We start from the raw sequence: 18,354 nt of genomic DNA, 5'->3' as shown, positions 1-18,354 counted from the left end.
GCAAATTCTAGACTAATTTATAAAAATTTTGAATTCTAATAAGTGAAATTAAATAGCATATGGATGTGTTTTGTGCTTCAATAGTAACAAATCTTTATCCCAGTTTTATTTTTGTTGATGCTTGACTTCCCCAGAACACTGCTAAATTCCCTAATCTTGAAGACACAAATTGACCTACCTTGGCTTTCTCCTCCCCTCTTCATGAAGCAGATAGAAAAAACAGAACATGGAATGCCTTTCAGGGTAAGCAATCAGTGTGTTGACATTCAGCTACCAGGACAATCCAAAATATCTAAGGTTTCCTCTCCAAATTGTGCATTCATTGTAAATTAACAACCTATATGCTAAATATGAATGAGAAATTACAAAAATTAAGGGAGCAATAGCATTCATACTTATTGTATTTAATGAAAAATTTCATTCACACAAATAGCTCTATGAGAACATTGATCCACCACAATACTGGGTACTGGTCTGTATTAGTTTCATGCAAAAATATGCATGGGCTATGAAGACTATTTAGAAATTAAAAATAATTTTCCTTGTTTTTATCTCAACAGCTGACTGCATTATACCCACCCTCCAGGGTGCAGGCACTGCCCTTCCTACCTCCAGGATACAAGTCCATTTAACCAGTTTCTCTGAATTCCTTCATAGTAGTTACTTTACTCACACTCCAACAGCACATTAATTAAAAACAACTTGTTGCCATTCACCCCTACTTAACATGCTCACACAAACTTACCAGATGCTCAAGGCCCTACAATACAAATCCTCTAATTCCCTTTGTACTCTCATTCCTGGGATAATCCCAACCCCTCCCTCTTCACCCTCTCTACATGCCCAAACCACCTCAACAACCCCTCATCAGCCCACTTGAGGTTACCCCACATCACCTTTTAATTTTTACTGGTCTGATAATGAAATTTTAAATTTAAAAGAATGCAGTAACACTGATATATTCTAATAGTCTGTGACATAGAGGAAGTAATTACAGTATTATTATTATATTTAAGAGAAATGTTAAACTTGTAGGGGTCATACAATGTTTGAGGAATGAGAGGTAATAAAGTTTGATCCCAGGAAGAGGACAAGTCTGATTTCTTGCATCAAGATCCCCTCACCAATGTCAAGAGCCTTCCTTGCGAGATTAAGGAAGTAATATTTTGCAATATCCAGCCAAATTCATTATAACATCTTTCTTCACGAGAGAACTGAAGCCATCTACAGTAATATGTATAAAATCTACTATGCTTATATTCTTTTTAGAGGCAAAGCACAGCCATATACAAAACCAAACCAAGACAATTTCTGAACATCCAAAAAGGTGTATATAATGTGATGCATATTTGCTAAAGGATATTTACTTTGTTAATTATTTCTATATAAAATGATGGGACAATATACATACTAAACATGAATGACATTCAGTACATGTACTTGTATATTCATTTAAAATAAGCCAACAGTATCAGTGTATATCAGTACTACCTCCAGGAAGTACCGATACAGAGAAAATTTCAGCAAAATAACTCAGTAACTAGCAGTGGTCAAGACAGTAGTGAACGACCCCCTTACACTCTTGTTACACTTAGCTACAACTTTCTGAAAGACAGGATACATGTACCCTGTAAGGTTCTTACCCGAACTCGCTGTACATGCTTGTCTGGCGGAGGAGGAGTGGTAAATTTTTCTTCGCTTTCCTCATGCAAGGTGCCACAGTCCTCTCTCAAGCTTGAAGCATCCCAGCTTGCATCTCGCAAGTGAGAGTCCCTGGACCCCATCACAACTGGCACTGCTGGTGCATCCCTGGCAGGAGTAGAGAGTGATGATGTAGGAGTGCTTCGGCTGCTTGCTGATAATCCCTGACGAACTCGCTTCTCCCCGCCTGGGAGGGAACCATCACGTCCGCTGTGGAGAGATACGTCTCTTCCACTATGTAAAGATCCTTCTCTACCACTGTGGAGAGAGCCCTCACGGCCACTGTGAATTGAGCCTCCATCTCTCCCACTATGCAGAGAAACATCTCGGCCACTCCAGTCCCGATCTTTGCTACTAGCTGACCCCTCACTCATCCCATCCCTGTCCCTTGGATCTAGCCGTGAAAGTCCAGCTGTAGTGTCAGAGAGAAGACCAGCCAAACTTGCTAATGTAGAAGTCGACTGTTTATTTGCAGGGCCTACTAATGAGGAAACAGTTGAAACAATCGAACCACGGTTGGCATGCAGTGAGCCACGGGAGAGTGAACCACCACGTCCTAGACTTCCATGACCTAAACTTCCTGTAGCTGTTACCAAGCTCAGACCTCCAACCTGGGAGCCATCTTGACTACCACCAGATCCTAAACTTGCAGGAACAGTAGTTAAAACTGAAAGAAAAAAATAATTCATCTTTTACAATGCAAAAATTTATTTTCTGAAAATATAAACATGGTGATAAAGGAAACTAAGTATGATACATAAACCAACTCATTCAATAATTTTTTTTTTTTTTCAACAAGTCGGCCGTCTCCCACCGAGGCAGGGTGACCCAAAAAAGAAAGAAAATCCCCAAAAAAGAAAATACTTTCATCATCATTCAACACTTTCACCACACTCACACATTATCACTGAAAAAAAAAATCTATTTGACTTTAGATTTATGGGAATTTTTTAGTATTATATTCATGTAGGAACCATACAGAACCTAGGAATTACAGTAAGTCAGGTTTGATCCAGAGAAAGGGAGGGCAGCTTCAATTCGTTGGATGAGAGTATAGTTATACCAACACTCCTATCTGAGTGTGAAGCATGGATGGTGAATGTTGCAACGAGGAGAAGGCTGGAGGCAGCGGAGATGTCATGTCCGGGGCAATGTGTGGTGTGAATAAAATGCAGAGAATTCATAGTTTGGAAATTAGGAGGAGGTGCGGGATAACCAAAACTATTATCCAGAGGGCTGAGGAGGAGTTGTTGAGGTGGTTCTGACATGTAGAGAGAATGGAACGTAACAGAATGACTTCAAGTGTGTATAAATCTGTAGTGGAGGGAAGGTGGGGTAGGGGTCGGCCGAGGAAAGGTTGGAGGGAGGGGGTAAAGGTTTTGTGTGCAAGGGGCTTGGACTTCCAGCAAGCATGCGTGAGCGTATTTGATAGGAGTGAATGGAGACAAATGGTTTTTAATACTTGACATGCTCTTGAAGTGAATAGTCCTGGAGATGGGAAGTACAGTGTCTGCACTCTGAAGGAAGGGTGTTACTGTTGCAGTCTTATAACTGAAGTGTAAAGCACCCTTCTGGCAAGACAGTGACTGAGTGAATGATGATGAAAGCTTTTCTTTTTTGGGCCACCCTGCCTTGGTGTTAATAAAAAATAAAAATAAAATGTATATATATAGACATCAGCAAATTCTCACTCGCATACAGTAGGTAGAGAGCTTGAAAAGCCAAACTTGAGAAGGGAACATTTTGAGGGGTTGAAAGACTTCCAGATGCCATGGATTGGGATGGTGAATTGGAAGCCAGATCAGTGAATGAGATAATGGAGTACCTAGATGGAACATGCAGGGAAGCTGAGAAGACTTTTATACCATGATGATGATGCTGCAGAAACAACAACAAAGAAAACCCTTGGTTTAACAAGGAATGAAGGGAGGCAAAAAATAGAAAAGTGAAGGATTGGGAAAAAATGCAGAAAGAAATCACAGACAAGAACAGAGAAGTAAGCAGATGGACTAGAAATGAATATGCTAGTGAGGAGAGAAGCTAATAGACAATTTGAGAATGACACAGCAGTACAAATGCTGTGAAAATGGTTAAGCTCATCTTTCTCTAAACACTGATTTCAAGCAAAATACAATAATTCTCTTTTTAAAGCAAGCACTATTTATACTTAGCTTATGTATATTTGATGAAAGACATTACTCTACCATATTTTAGTAATGAATGAACACCCAATAACTTCACAGAATGAAGTTTGAGTGCTTGCAAGACAGTCTTTGTATTGAACTTGATTTTAGTAAGCGATTTGCTTGAGGAATTCGGGTCATTAACTACTTACTGATTTGTTGGTTGTAATGGGTTCAAATGATTTTTCCAATTTCACAGAAAGTAGAGAATATAAATATGTGACAAAAAGACTCAAGCATCACTACCCACAGAAAAAAGTTTCAAGCAGTATTAACAATGAAGCACAATTAAGCCTTTCTTCTTGAGTTAGAAACAGCTAAAATACAGAAAGAATTACACATGGAAGAAAAGTTTAATTAAGATTAAAAGAGCAGCAGAGAAAAAGACAAATTACTAAAGGGAATTGCAAATCCAGTCACAAATACAGAAGAGAGACATGTCCAGATGACTGAATACATACAAGTACAATAAAAATTTAAGACAAAAAATGTAGACAAACTGATAATATCATTACCTTGGTGAAGTGGAATGTTGCCATGATGAGGGTCAACAGCTCGACCACACTCGTCATTTAATCCAGAGCTGCCACTGGAGCAGCCTTCACCGCATCTCTCTCGCACTCTTTGACAGCAACATGGGTAACTTCTATCAATACATATACAATATTCCCAAATACTGTATCCATATTTATAATCAAAATATCCAGAAAATTTATAATCTGAATAAACATTCTCCCACTGTCCACAAAGGTGATCTTTGCATCTTGTCCTTTGTGAAACACCATTACGAAAGTCCATATACTCCATATTTACTATAGGTTAATAGACAGATGTTACATTCAAACTAAAGAATAACTACAATTATCCTACCATGAATTCTGGGGTCAGACTTTATACTAGTATAAATATCTGAGCACTTCTGCAAAGACAGTGATTATGTACAAGTGGCAGTGAAAGTGTTGAGTGATGAAAGTTTTTTCTTTCTTTTTGGGTCACCCTGCCTCTATGGAAAATGGCCGACGGGATACAAAAGAAATTTGTTTTTTTTTTAACACATCAGCCATTTCCCACTGAGGCAGGGTGACCCAAAAAGAAAGAAAAATCCATAAAGAAAAAACTTTCATCATCATTCAACATTTTCACCATCAGTCATACATAATCACTGTCTTTGCAGAGATGCTCCAATATGACAGTTTAGATGTCCCTCCAAAACTGCTAATATCCCAAACCCCTCCTCTAAAGCGCAGGCATTGTACTTCCCATTTCCAGGACTCGAGTCCGGCTAACTGGTTTCCCTGAATCCCTTCACAAAATATTAGCCTCCTCACACTCTAACAGCTCGTCAGGTCCCAAAAACCATTCATCTCCATACACTCCTATCTAACACGCTCACACACACTTGCTGGAAGTCCAAGACCCTCGCTTCCCTCTAACCTTTTCGAGAATGACCCCTACCCTGCCCTCCTTTTCCTACAGATTTATATGCTCTCCATGTCATTCTACTTTGTTTAATTCTCACTAAATGACCAAACCACCTCAACAACCCCTCTTCAGCCATCTGACTAATACTTTTAGTAACTCCACACCTTCATCTAATTTCCACACAATGAATTCTCTGCTTAATATTTACACCACACACTGCCCTGAGACACAACATTCCACTGTCTCCAGCCTCCTCCTCGGTGCAGCATTTACAACTCATGCTGCAAACATGTAAGTGTTGGTACCACTATACTCTCATACATTCCCTTCTTTGCCTCCATGGATAACATTTTTTGTCTCCACAGATACCTCAACACACCACTCACCTTTTTTTTCTTCATCAATTCTATGGTTAACCTTGTTAATAACAAAAAAAAAGGCACAATACCATGACTGGAACGATACACAAATAACCTGCACATAAAAGAGAGACGCTTACGACGACGTTTCGGTCCGACTTTGACCATTTACAAAGTCACACTAACCAGAAGTGGAGCAGGATGGCTATATATAGGCAGGAAGAGGTGGTGGTAGTAGTAGTAGTACAAGAATGGTATATAATACCGACAAGATGAAATTAAGACGCATGCACAACACCCGGGCATCTCTATCGTAGATGTTTCGCCATCCAGCCAGCCACTGTATGGCGAAACGTCCACAACAAAGACACCCAGACGCCGCACATGTGTCTTAATTTCATCAGTAGTAGTAGTAGAAGAAGAGGTAGTAGTAGTGGTAGTGGTAGAAGTGGGGAATAAGGAGGACGAGCCGACAGGCTTGCCGACACTAACAATGCTCTTTTCTGTCACGTCAGAGATCATAGCCATCCTATTGACTGGTCTTCTGCTAAAACTGTCTTCCCTACTTCCAACTCGAACAGTCGCCGTCTAGTTGAATCCTCTCTAATACACAACTTTCCTTGTATGAATCTTAGCCCTGGATTCGTCTCTGTAGATGCCTTCCTCTCCCACTACATTGTAAAATGCTCCAAACTTCAGAACACCCGTGACTTAACCTGACTCCTCATTTTTTCTTTTTCTTTTTTCTTCTTCTCCCTCTTCCCCTTTCCTCTTTCCTTTTTCTCATCTGGGTTGTCTTTCTCTCTTCTGTCTCGTGTTTCTGTTCCTTCATTTATTTCACCACTTCCCCTTTCATGCACCTCTGTGCGCTTGCTCTCCCACTGTGGGCACCTAGCTCCCTTGCAGTGCTCCCCTTCCTTTGTATTTGACTGGCTCGTCCTCCTTATTCCCCACTTCTACCACTACTACTACCTCTTCTACTACTACTACTGATGAAATTAAGACACATGTGCGGTGTCTGGGTGTCTTTGTTGTGGACGTTTCGCCATCCAGTGGCTGGCTGGATGGCGAAACATCTACGATAGAGATGCCCGGGTGTTGCACATGTGTCTTAATTTCATCTTGTCGGTATTATATACCATTCTTGTACTACTACTACCACCACCACCTCTTCCTGCCTATATATAGCCGTCCTGCTCCACTTCTGGTTAGTGTGACTTTGTAAATGGTCCAAGTCGGACCGAAACGCCGTCGTAAGTGTCTCTCTTTTATGTGCGGGTTATTTGTTAACCTTATTCTTCATAAACCCATCTGCTGACAAGTCAACGAGTATAAACATGTACTACTCAAATTACCGCAAATATCAAATTAAAAGTGTTGGAAACAAAGCAAACAAAAACTAACAGGCATCTTACCTTTTCCAAACATTAATAATTGTTTCTTTGATAAGCGTCAGGCTGATGGGACCACCACTAACACCTTTTATCTGCTCGTTAGTGTCAGCATAGGAGGTCGTGAGGGGTGACACATATATTGGATAGCCAATGGGCTGATCACAAGATGAATTAATGATATTACGTAGAGCTTGCTTGGCATTTTGGATAGATCCTCTCTCTGGATTCCTATTACGAAGATACACTAGCTCTTGCTGCTGTCCTGCCCAGAGGCCCCGCACACACTCACGGTTCACCTTGATTACTCGGAAGGATAAATGCCTTTTATTAAGCATTATAATTTTGTATTCATCAGCACCATCATCCATAACATGCCTGTAAATAAGAAAATTAAAAAAAAAAAAATTAGGAAAATGTATGATCAGACTTCTATACAAAAGTGAACTATTTACTATAAAAAGGATCTAAATAAAAAACTAAACTATGTCACAAAATGGTAGAGGATCATTCCATTACCCTCTTTCTATAAACTTCACCAAAATATAATTCTGCAATATTCAAAATTGTAGTTTAATCCTCTACAATGTCAGCACCCTTCTGGCAAAACATTGACTGAACGAGTGACACTGAAAGTGCTTTCTTGTTAAATCCCCCCTATCTTGGTAGAAGACAGCCAGTGTGTGCTTAAAAAATCAACTGCTCATTATAAAATAATTTTTTTTTAACACGTTGGCCGTCTCTCACTGAGATAAGGTGACCCAAAAAAGAAAGAAACCCTTTCATCATCATTCACACATAATCACTGTCTCTGCAGAGATGCCCAGATATGACAGTTCAGATGTCACTCCAAATAGCTAATATCCCAAATCCTTCCCTTAAAGTGCAGGCATTGTACTTCCCACCTTCAGGACTCAAGTCCAGCTAACCGGTTTCTCTGAATCCCTTCACAAAATATTACCCTGCTCACACTCAACAGCTCATCAGGTCCCAAAAACTATTCATCTCCATTCACTCCTATCTAACACACACATGCCTACTGCATGTCCAGACCCCTTGCCCACAAAACCTCTTTTACTCCCTCCTTCCAGCCTTTCCTAGGACAACCCCTACCCCTCCTCCCTTCCACTACAGATTTATACACCCTTTAAGTCATTCTATTTTTCTCCAACCTCTCTAAATGACCAAACCACCTCAATAACCTCTCTTCAGCCTTCTGAATAATAGTTTTTGTAACTTCACACCTCCTCCTAATTTCCACATATTTGCACCACACACTGCCTTTAGACACATCACTGCCTCCAGCCTCCTCCTCACTGCAGCATTCACAACCCATGCTTCACACCTAATATAAGAGTGTTGGTACCACTATACTCTCGTACATTCCCTTCTTTGCCTCCATCATTAATGTTAAAAAATATAAACTACTATTTTTTGCAGAATGGGCCATTTCTTTGGTCTCTAAGTCATTAAGTTGGGGGTTAACTGAACAGTGTTTGTTATTCTATATTAACAAAAACTCAGAATATCCTAAATGCCCACAGGATATTACCTTCGAAAAATACACCCAAACTCTGCACACTCACCTGAGGGCCAGCAAAGAAGGCTTGCCAGAGAGCACAGCATTACGCCAGGTTGGGTCACCTTCATGTGATATGACTAGGTGGGCTTCATGCTCCAGGATGGCATTGTATAGGGACTCATGGTTGTCATACTCATCAGGTAGCATAAAATGGTCCTGAAATAAGAACATAAGAACATAAGAAAGAAGGAACACTGCAACAGGCCAACTGACCCATGTGGAGCAGGTCCATGTCCCCCCCCCCCCGATTAACCCATGACCCACCCACCCCGGATTATCCCAATGACCCACCCCCCGGATTACCCCAATGACCCACCCCCCGGATTAGCCCAATGACCCACCCAGTTTGGTCACCTCCACTCAAGGAAGGAGCACGGCACCAGACCCAGCAGCACAAGCTAGTCAGGTCCAACTCACACCCACCCACACCCACTCATGTATTTATCGAGCCTATTTTTAAAACTACACAGCGTTTTAGCCTGAATAACTGTACTCGGGAGTTTATTCCACTCATCCACAACTCTATTACCAAACCAGTGCTTTCCTAGAATCTGAATTTTTCTAACTTGAAACCATTGTTGCGAGTCCGGTCTTGGCTGGAAATTTTCAGCACGCTATTTACATCCCCTTTATTTATTCCTGTTTTCCATTTATACACCTCGATCATATCCCCCCCTAATTCTACGCCTTTCGAGAGAGTGCAGATTCAGGGCTCTCAGTCTATCCTCATAGGGAAGATTTCTGATACATGGGATCATCTTTGTCATCCTCCTCTTGAACTTGTATAATAAAATATAATAAAATATAATCTCGGGTGAGATATAAGCGACTATTGGCAGAAAGGTGGGCTAGTGCAAAGATGAGTAGTGGGGGGTTGAAGAGGGTTGGAATAGTCTTAAAAATGCAGTATTAGAATATGGGGCAGAAGTTTGTGGTTATAGGAGGGTGGGGGCAGGAGGAAAGAGGAGTGACTGGTGGAATGATGAAGTAAAGGGTGTGATAAAAGAGAAAAAGGTAGCTTATGAGAGGTTTTTACAAAGCAGAAGTGTTATAAGAAGAGCAGAGTATATGGAGAGTAAAAGAAAGGTGAAGAGAGTGGTGAGAGAGTGCAAAAGGAGAGCAGATGATAGAGTGGGAGAGGCACTGTCAAGAAATTTTAATGAAAATAAGAAAAAATTTTGGAGTGAGTTAAACAAGTTAAGAAAGCCTAGGGAAAGTATGGATTTGTCAGTTAAAAACAGAGTAGGGGAGTTAGTAGATGGGGAGAGGGAGGTATTAGGTAGATGGCGAGAATATTTTGAGGAACTTTTAAATGTTGAGGAAGAAAGGGAGGCGGTAATTTCATGCACTGGCCAGGAAGGTATACCATCTTTTAGGAGTGAAGAAGAGCAGAATGTAAGTGTGGTGGAAGTACGTGAGGCATTATGTAGAATGAAAGGGGGTAAAGCAGCTGGAACTGATGGGATCATGACAGAAATGTTAAAAGCAGGGGGGATATAGTGTTGGAGTGGTTGGTACTTTTCTTTAATAAATGTATGAAAGAGGGGAAGGTACCTAGGGATTGGCGGAGAGCATGTATAGTCCCTTTATATAAAGGGAAAGTGGACAAAAGAGATTGTAAAAATTATAGAGGAATAAGTTTACTGAGTATACCAGGAAAAGTATACGGTAGGGTTATAATTGAAAGAATTAGAGGTAAGACAGAATGTAGGATTGCGGATGAGCAGGGAGGCTTCAGAGTGGGTAGGGGATGTGTAGATCAAGTGTTTACATTGAAGCATATATGTGAACAGTATTTAGATAAAGGTAGGGAAGTTTTTATTGCATTTATGGATTTAGAAAAGGCATATGATAGAGTGGATAGAGGAGCAATGTGGCAGATGTTGCAAGTATATGGAATAGGTGGTAAGTTACTAAATGCTGTTAAGAGTTTTTATGAGGATAGTGAGGCTCAGGTTAGGGTGTGTAGAAGAGAGGGAAAATACTTCCCGGTAAAAGTAGGTCTTAGACAGGGATGTGTAATGTCACCATGGTTGTTTAATATATTTATAGATGGGGTTGTAAAAGAAGTAAATGCTAGGGTGTTCGGGAGAGGGGTGGGGTTAAATTATGGGGAATCAAATTCAAAATGGGAATTGACACAGTTACTTTTTGCTGATGATACTGTGCTTATGGGAGATTCTAAAGAAAAATTGCAAAGGTTAGTGGATGAGTTTGGGAATGTGTGTAAAGGTAGAAAGTTGAAAGTGAACATAGAAAAGAGTAAGGTGATGAGGGTGTCAAATGATTTAGATAAAGAAAAATTGGATATCAAATTGGGGAGGAGGAGTATGGAAGAAGTGAATGTTTTCAGATACTTGGGAGTTGACGTGTCGGCGGATGGATTTATGAAGGATGAGGTTAATCATAGAATTGATGAGGGAAAAAAGGTAAGTGGTGCGTTGAGGTATATGTGGAGTCAAAAAACATTATCTATGGAGGCAAAGAAGGGAATGTATGAAAGTATAGTAGTACCAACACTCTTATATGGATGTGAAGCTTGGGTGGTAAATGCAGCAGCGAGGAGACGGTTGGAGGCAGTGGAGATGTCCTGTCTAAGGGCAATGTGTGGTGTAAATATTATGCAGAAAATTTGGAGTGTGGAAATTAGAAGAAGGTGTGGAGTTAATAAAAGCATTAGTCAGAGGGCAGAAGAGGGGTTGTTGAGGTGGTTTGGTCATTTAGAGAGAATGGATCAAAGTAGAATGACATGGAAAGCATATAAATCTATAGGGGAAGGAAGGAGGGGTAGGGGTCATCCTCAAAAGGGTTGGAAAGAGGGGGTAAAGAAAGTTTTGTGGGCGAGGGACCTGGACTTCCAGCAAGCATGCATGAGCGTGTTAGATAGGAGTGAATGGAGACAAATGATACTTGGGACCTGACGATCTGTTGGAGTGTGAGCAGGGTAATATTTAGTGAAGGGATTCAGGGAAACCGGTTATTTTCATATAGTCAGACTTGAGTCCTGGAAATGGGAAGTACAATGCCTGCACTTTAAAGGAGGGGTTTGGGATATTGGTAGTTTGGAGGGATATGTTGTGTATCTTTATACGTATACGCTTCTAAACTGTTGTATTCTGAGCACCTCTGCAAAAACAGTGATAATGTGTGAGTGTGGTGAAAGTGTTGAATGATGATGAAAGTATTTTCTTTTTGGGGATTTTCTTTCTTTTTTGGGTCACCCTGCCTCGGTGGGAAACGGCTGACTTGTTGAAAAAAAAAAAAAAATGTATAAATCCAAGTGGACTACCACAAGCTATGGTTTCTAGCATGGATATGTACAGTGGACCCCCGCATACCGTTGGCCTCGCATAACGTTAAATCCGCATACCGCTACATTTTATCGCCAAGATTTTGCCTCGCATACCGCAAAAAAAACCCGCTCAACACTGTTCGTCCGAGACGCGTCTAATGTGCGCCCTTATCCAGCCTCACATGTTCCGCCGGTGGCATTGTTTACCAGCCAGCCTCCGCGGTAACATCTAAGCATACAATCGGAACATTTCGTATTATTACAGTGTTTTTGGTGATTTTATCTGCAAAATAAGTGACCATGGGCCCCAAGAAAGCTTCTAGTGCCAACCCTACAGCAATAAGGGTGAGAATTACTATAGAGATGAAGAAAAAGATCATTGATAAGTATGAAAGTGGAGTGCGTGTCTCCGAGCTGGCCAGGTTGTATAATAAACCCCAATCAACCATCGCTACTATTGGTGGTACAGCTGCTGCTGCTGCTGTAGTACCGTCTGCTGCTGCTGTAGCACTGTCAGCTGCTGCTGCTGTTGTACCACCGTCAGCTGCTGCTGCTGCTGTTGTAGTACCGTCTGCTGCTGCTGCAGTACCGTCTGCTGCTGCTGTAGCATCGTCTGCTGCTGCTGTAGCATCATCTGCTGCTGCTGTAGCACCGTCTGCTGCTGCTGTAGCACTGTCAGCTGCTGCTGCTGCTGTACCACCGTCAGCTGCTGCTGCTGCTGTAGTACTGTCTGCTGCTGCTGTAGCATCGTCTGCTGCTGCTGTAGCATCGTCTGCTGCTGCTGTAGCACTGTCAGCTGCTGCTGCTGTTGTAGCACTGTCAGCTGCTGCTGCTGCTGCTGCTGCTGCTGTAGCACCATTGTTGGTGTGGCTTATTGAGAATACCAAGAAACAATTAACCCCAGAGGATTTGCCACCCAGGATAACCCAAAAAAGTCAGTGTCATCGAAGACTGTCTAACTTATTTCCATTGGGGTCCTTAATCTTGTCTCCTAGGATGCAACCCGCACCAGTCGACTAACACCCAGGTGAACAGGGAAAAATGCCTGGAACTAGTGCTCATATTGGTGAATTTAAAGCCAGCAAAGGTTGGTTTGAGAGATTTAAGAATCGTAGTGGCATACACAGTGTGATAAGGCCTGTTCCAGAAGAAAATGCCAAACAGGACCTACAGTACTCAGGAGGAAAAGGCACTCCCAGGACACAGTGTCTCATCAGTCATTGCTGCATCTTCAATAAAGGTAAGTGTCATTTATTCTTCATTTAGTAGAATAGTACATGCACAATATATATTGTGCATGTACTACTCTACTATTGTGCATGTATCCTTCTCTTTGTGTAGGAAAATGTATATTTCATGTGGTAAATTTTTTTTTTCATACTTTTGGGTGTCTTGCACGGATTAATTTGATTTCCATTATTTCTTATGGGGAAAATTCATTCGCATAACGATAATTTCGCATAACAATGAGCTCTCTTGCACGGATTAATATCGCTATGCGGGGGTCCACTGTATTGGGAAGTGTGCAACAATATGGACATACATACAAAATACTGCATGAACCACTGTACTTGAAAACTGGTTTTGATGTAGATGTACAAAAAGATTTAAAAGCAATGGTATCCTTACCTGATGGAGCTTAAGGCTCATTCTAACCCCAGGTGCAACCACCTTTCTTAGTAACTCCATATCTGAGAACACCCACTCATCCCTCATAGAGGTAATACGAAAGTCACCCTTAAAGAGTGCATGAAGGCCGTGCAGAAAGAAGTCAACACTTGACATGGCGTTGTGTGAGGCAGCACCTAAAGCTCGTCTACCTGTAGGTAAAATTACACAGGTGGTTCAGAAGCAAACAAAAGTTTACACTAGCATGAAATGTAAACATAAAATTATCGCAGAGAAAGGAATCAAAAAGTTTGCAACAAATATCATGGATTTGAGCACAAGCATTTAACAGATGTCTTTTATAAAAACATACTACATACATTAATAAGAGGATGAGATACCACTGTTAACAACAATAATGGGAGGTATTATAGCACTTGTTGTAATGACACACACACACACTCAGTTATAATCTAAAGAGCCATAAATTTTAGAAACTTTTAGTGAATTTTTTTTAGTTCTGCCTGTTTATGTCTATGATGCCTAGCTTCTCCAACAACTTCCTTTGTAGGTGACCAAAAAAATAAAAAATAAAGTCTTATCCAAACATGAGCTACCCCTTTAAGCCATAATGAGACCTATCTCATTTGAAATCCTCCACTATCTCATTGCATAGCTTGGGTTCTATGTTTTCTATTTTTCATATACAGTGGACCCCCGCATAACGATCACCTCCGAATGCGACCAATTATGTAAGTGTATTTATGTAAGTGCGTTTGTACGTGTATGTTTAGGGGTCTGAAATGGACTAATCTACTTCACAATATTCCTTATGGGAACAAATTCGGTCAGTACTGGCACCTGAACATACTTCTTGAGTGAAAAAATATCGTTAACCGGGGGTCCACTGTACAAGATCAGTCATTGTGGACGAATTATGTGATTTATACTTCCAATCAAAAACATCAACCACTGTATTCAATAATATTTGAAAACTTTTAGCACCTAAAGCTTAATCATCTGATTTTTTAATCAAAGTGAATTTTGTACAGAAAATAAAGAAATAAAATTCTCAAATTGAGCAACCTCCATTTCAAGGGCACAAATGAAAAGCTTACCTAACAGGCTGAGAGCCAAGCACAAGGATATGAGTTGCGACTCTCTGCTACTCTCAATGTGTTCCTGGTTGTTTCTATCTTTCCTTGTCACACAGTACACAATCCACTCGTGATAAACGTTGCAGAAACTCGTCCTTGTGATGCCAGACTCCTTAAAGTCGTAGTCTTCATCTATGTTTAAATTAAAGATGGGATCTAAGTCCACAAACTTTTTATCACGAGTATGAGATAAGGAAGCGTCTATTTCTGATTTTTCTAACCATTCCTTGAGCTTTGTTGAGCGTACCACATAGAAGATGATGCTCTGTAAAGTTAGTTTTTGTAATAATACAATGTATGAAGAAGCATATTAGCTCTTCATTAACAAATATCAAAAATACAAAAATTAAAAAAAAATCCTTGAACTTTCAATAAGTTTGGAATCATGAAATGATACGAGAATGAGGATATACAAATGACAATACAATATTTTCTTCATTCAAAATTATTAAAAATTAACTTGCACGTTTCATCTTAAACAGGGTTTGAATAGGTACCTCAAGTTAGAAATATCCACACAAACAAACTGGGAATTTTTTGTTCTTTTTTTTTTAACACAACAGCTGTTTCCCACCAATGCAGGGTGACCCGAAAAAGAAGAAATACTTTCATCATCACTGTCTTACCACTAGCAAAAAACTACAACATATCTCCACCCCTCCTTCAGAGTGCAGACACTGTACTTCCCACCTCCTGAACTCAAGCCTGGTTAACAGGTTTCTTTGAATCCCTTCATAAGAATAACTTTGCTTAGACTCCAACAACATGTCAGGTCATAAAAACCATTTGCCTCCACTCACTCCTATCTAATATGCTCATGCACGCTCGCTGGAAGTCCAAGCCCCTTGCACACAAAACTTCCTTTACACTCTCCCTCCAAGTTATCCTAGGAAGACCCTTACCCCACCTTCTTTCCACTATAGATTTACATGCCCTCTAAGTCATTCTGTTTTCTTTTATCCTCTCTAAATATCTAAACCACATCAAAAACCTCTCTGGAAAATACTTGTATGTATGAACATACATATACATTTTTTTTTTTTAACAATTGGCCATCTCCCACCAAGGCAGGGTGACCCAAAAAGAAAGAAAATCCCCAAAAAGAAAATACTTTCATCATCATTCAACGCTTTCACCTCACTCACACAATCACTGTTTTTGCAAAGGTGCTCAGAATACAACAGTTTAGAAGCTTATACGTATAAAGAAACACAATATATCCCTCCAAACTGCCAATATCCCGAACCGCTCCTTTAGATTGCAGGCATTGTACTTCCCATTTCCAGGACTCAAGTCCGGCTATATAAAAATAACCTGTTTCCCTGAATCCCTTCACTAAATATTACCCTGCTCACACTCCAACAGATCGTCAGGTCCCAAATACCATTCGTCTCCATTCACCCCTATCTAACACGCTCACACACGCCTGCTGGAAGTCCAAGCCCCTCGCCCACAAAACCTCCCTTACCCCTTCCTTCCAACCTTTTCGAAGACGACCCCTGCCCCGCCTTCCTTCCCCTACAGATTTATACGCTCTCCATGTCATTCTACTTTGATCCATTCTCTCTAAATGACCAAACCACCTCAACAACCCCTCTTCAGCACTCTGACTAATACTTTTATCAACTCCACACCTTCTCCTAATTTCCACCCTCCAAATTTTCTGCATAATATTTACACCACACACTGCCCTTAGACAGGACATCTCCACTGCCTCCAACCGCCTCCTCACTGCTGCATTTACAACCCAAGTTTCACACCCACATAAGTGTTGGTACTACTATACTTTCATACATTCCCTTCTTTGCCTCCATACATAATGTTTTTTTGTCTCCACATATACCTCAATGCACCACTCACCTTTTTTTCCTCATCAATTCTATGATTAACCTTATCCTTCATAAATCCATCCACCAACACGTCAACTCCCAAGTATCTGAAAACATTCACTTCTTCCATACTCCTCCTTCCCAATTTGATATCCAATTTTTTTTTATCTAAATCATTTGATACCCTCATCACCTTACTCTTTTCCATGTTCACTTTCAACTTTCTACCTTTACACACACTCCTAAACTCGTCCACTAACCTTTGCAATTTTTCTTTAGAATCTCTCATAAGCACAGTATCATCAGCAAAAAGCAACTGTGTCAATTCCCATTTTGGATTTGATTCCCCATAATTTAATCCCACCCCTCTCCTGAACACCCTAGCATTTACTTCTTTTACAACCCCATCTATAAATACATTAAACAACCATGGTGACATTACACATCCCTGTCTAAGACCTACTGTTACTGGGAAGTAGTCTCCCTCTCTTCTACACACCCTAACCTGAGCCTCACTATCCTCATAAAAACTCTTTACAGCATTTACTAACTCACCACCTATTCCATATACTTGCAACATCTGCCACATTACTCCCCTATCCACTCTATCATATGCCTTTTCTAAATCCATAAATACAATAAAAACTTCCCTAAATACTGTTCATATATACGCTTCAATGTAAACACTTGATCTAGACATCCCCTACCCACACTAAAAACCTCCTTGCTCATCCGCAATCCTACATTCTGTCTTACCTCTAATTCTTTCAATTATAACCCTACCGTACACTTTTCCTGGTATACTCAGTAAACTTATTCCTCTATAATTTTTACAATCTCTTTTGTCCCCCTTCCCTTTATATAAAGGGACTATACATGCTCTCTGCCAATCCCTATGTACCTTCCCCTCTTTCATACATTTATTAAACAAAAATACCAACCACTCCAACACTATATCCCCCCCTGCTTTTAACATTTCTGTCATGATCCCATCAGTTCCAGCTGCTTTACCCCCTTTCATTCTATGTAATGCCTCACGCACCTCCCCCACACTCACATCCTGTTCCTCTTCACTCTTAAAAGATGGTATACCTCCCTGGCCAGTGCATGAAATTACTGCCTCCCTTCTTCGTCGACATTTAAAAGTTCCTCAAAATATTCTCGCCATCTACCCAATAACTCCATCTCCCCATCTACTAACTGCCCTACTCTGTTTTTAACTGACAAATCCATTCGTTTCCTTGGCTTTCATAACTTGTTCAACTCACTCCAAAATTTTTTCTTATTTTTATTAAAATTTCTTGACAGTGCCTCTCCCACTCTATCATCTGCTCTCCTTTTGCACTCTCTCACCACTCTCTTCACTTTTCTTTTACTCTCCATATACTCTACTCTACTCTTCTTATAACACTTCTGCTTTGTAAAAACCTCTAATAAGCAAACTTTTTCTCTTTTATCACACCCTTTACTTCATCATTCCACCAATCACTCCTCTTTCCTCCTGCACCCACCCTTCTATAACAACAAACTTCTGCCCCACATTCTAATACTGCATTTTTAAAACTATTCCAACCCTCTTCAACCCCCCCACTACTCATACTTGCACTAGCCCACCTTTCTGCCAATAGTCGCTTATATCTCACCCGAACTTCCTCCTCCCTTAGTTTATACACTTTCACCTCCCTCTTACTTGTTGTTGCCACTTTCCTCTTTTCCCATCTACCTTTTACTCTAACTGTAGCTACAGCTAAATAATGATCTGATACATCAGTTGCCCCTCTATAAACATGTACATCCTGGAGCCTACCCATTAACCTTTTATCCACCACT

General features: G+C 40.5%; 1 protein-coding gene across 1 annotated transcript in view; it reads right to left on the bottom strand.

Annotated features, from left to right (window-relative positions):
* The window catches only part of pcx (pecanex), a 101,452-nt gene that overhangs the window by 26,290 nt on the left and 56,808 nt on the right, over positions 1-18,354 (bottom strand). Inside the window, exons 13-18 of the mRNA XM_053794952.2 lie at positions 14,657-14,960; positions 13,560-13,750; positions 8,643-8,794; positions 7,081-7,434; positions 4,400-4,506; positions 1,644-2,368 (exon numbers count right to left, since the gene is read on the bottom strand). Coding sequence (XP_053650927.1) covers positions 1,644-2,368; positions 4,400-4,506; positions 7,081-7,434; positions 8,643-8,794; positions 13,560-13,750; positions 14,657-14,960 — 1,833 coding nt within the window. The remainder of the gene's footprint in view (positions 1-1,643; positions 2,369-4,399; positions 4,507-7,080; positions 7,435-8,642; positions 8,795-13,559; positions 13,751-14,656; positions 14,961-18,354) is intronic.

This window comes from Cherax quadricarinatus, chromosome 72 (assembly GCF_038502225.1).
Source record: "Cherax quadricarinatus isolate ZL_2023a chromosome 72, ASM3850222v1, whole genome shotgun sequence".
In the NCBI taxonomy this organism is placed as follows: Eukaryota; Metazoa; Arthropoda; class Malacostraca; order Decapoda; family Parastacidae; genus Cherax; species Cherax quadricarinatus.
Note: the sequence above shows the minus strand (reverse complement) of the source record. Positions and strands in the feature narration are given on the sequence as shown.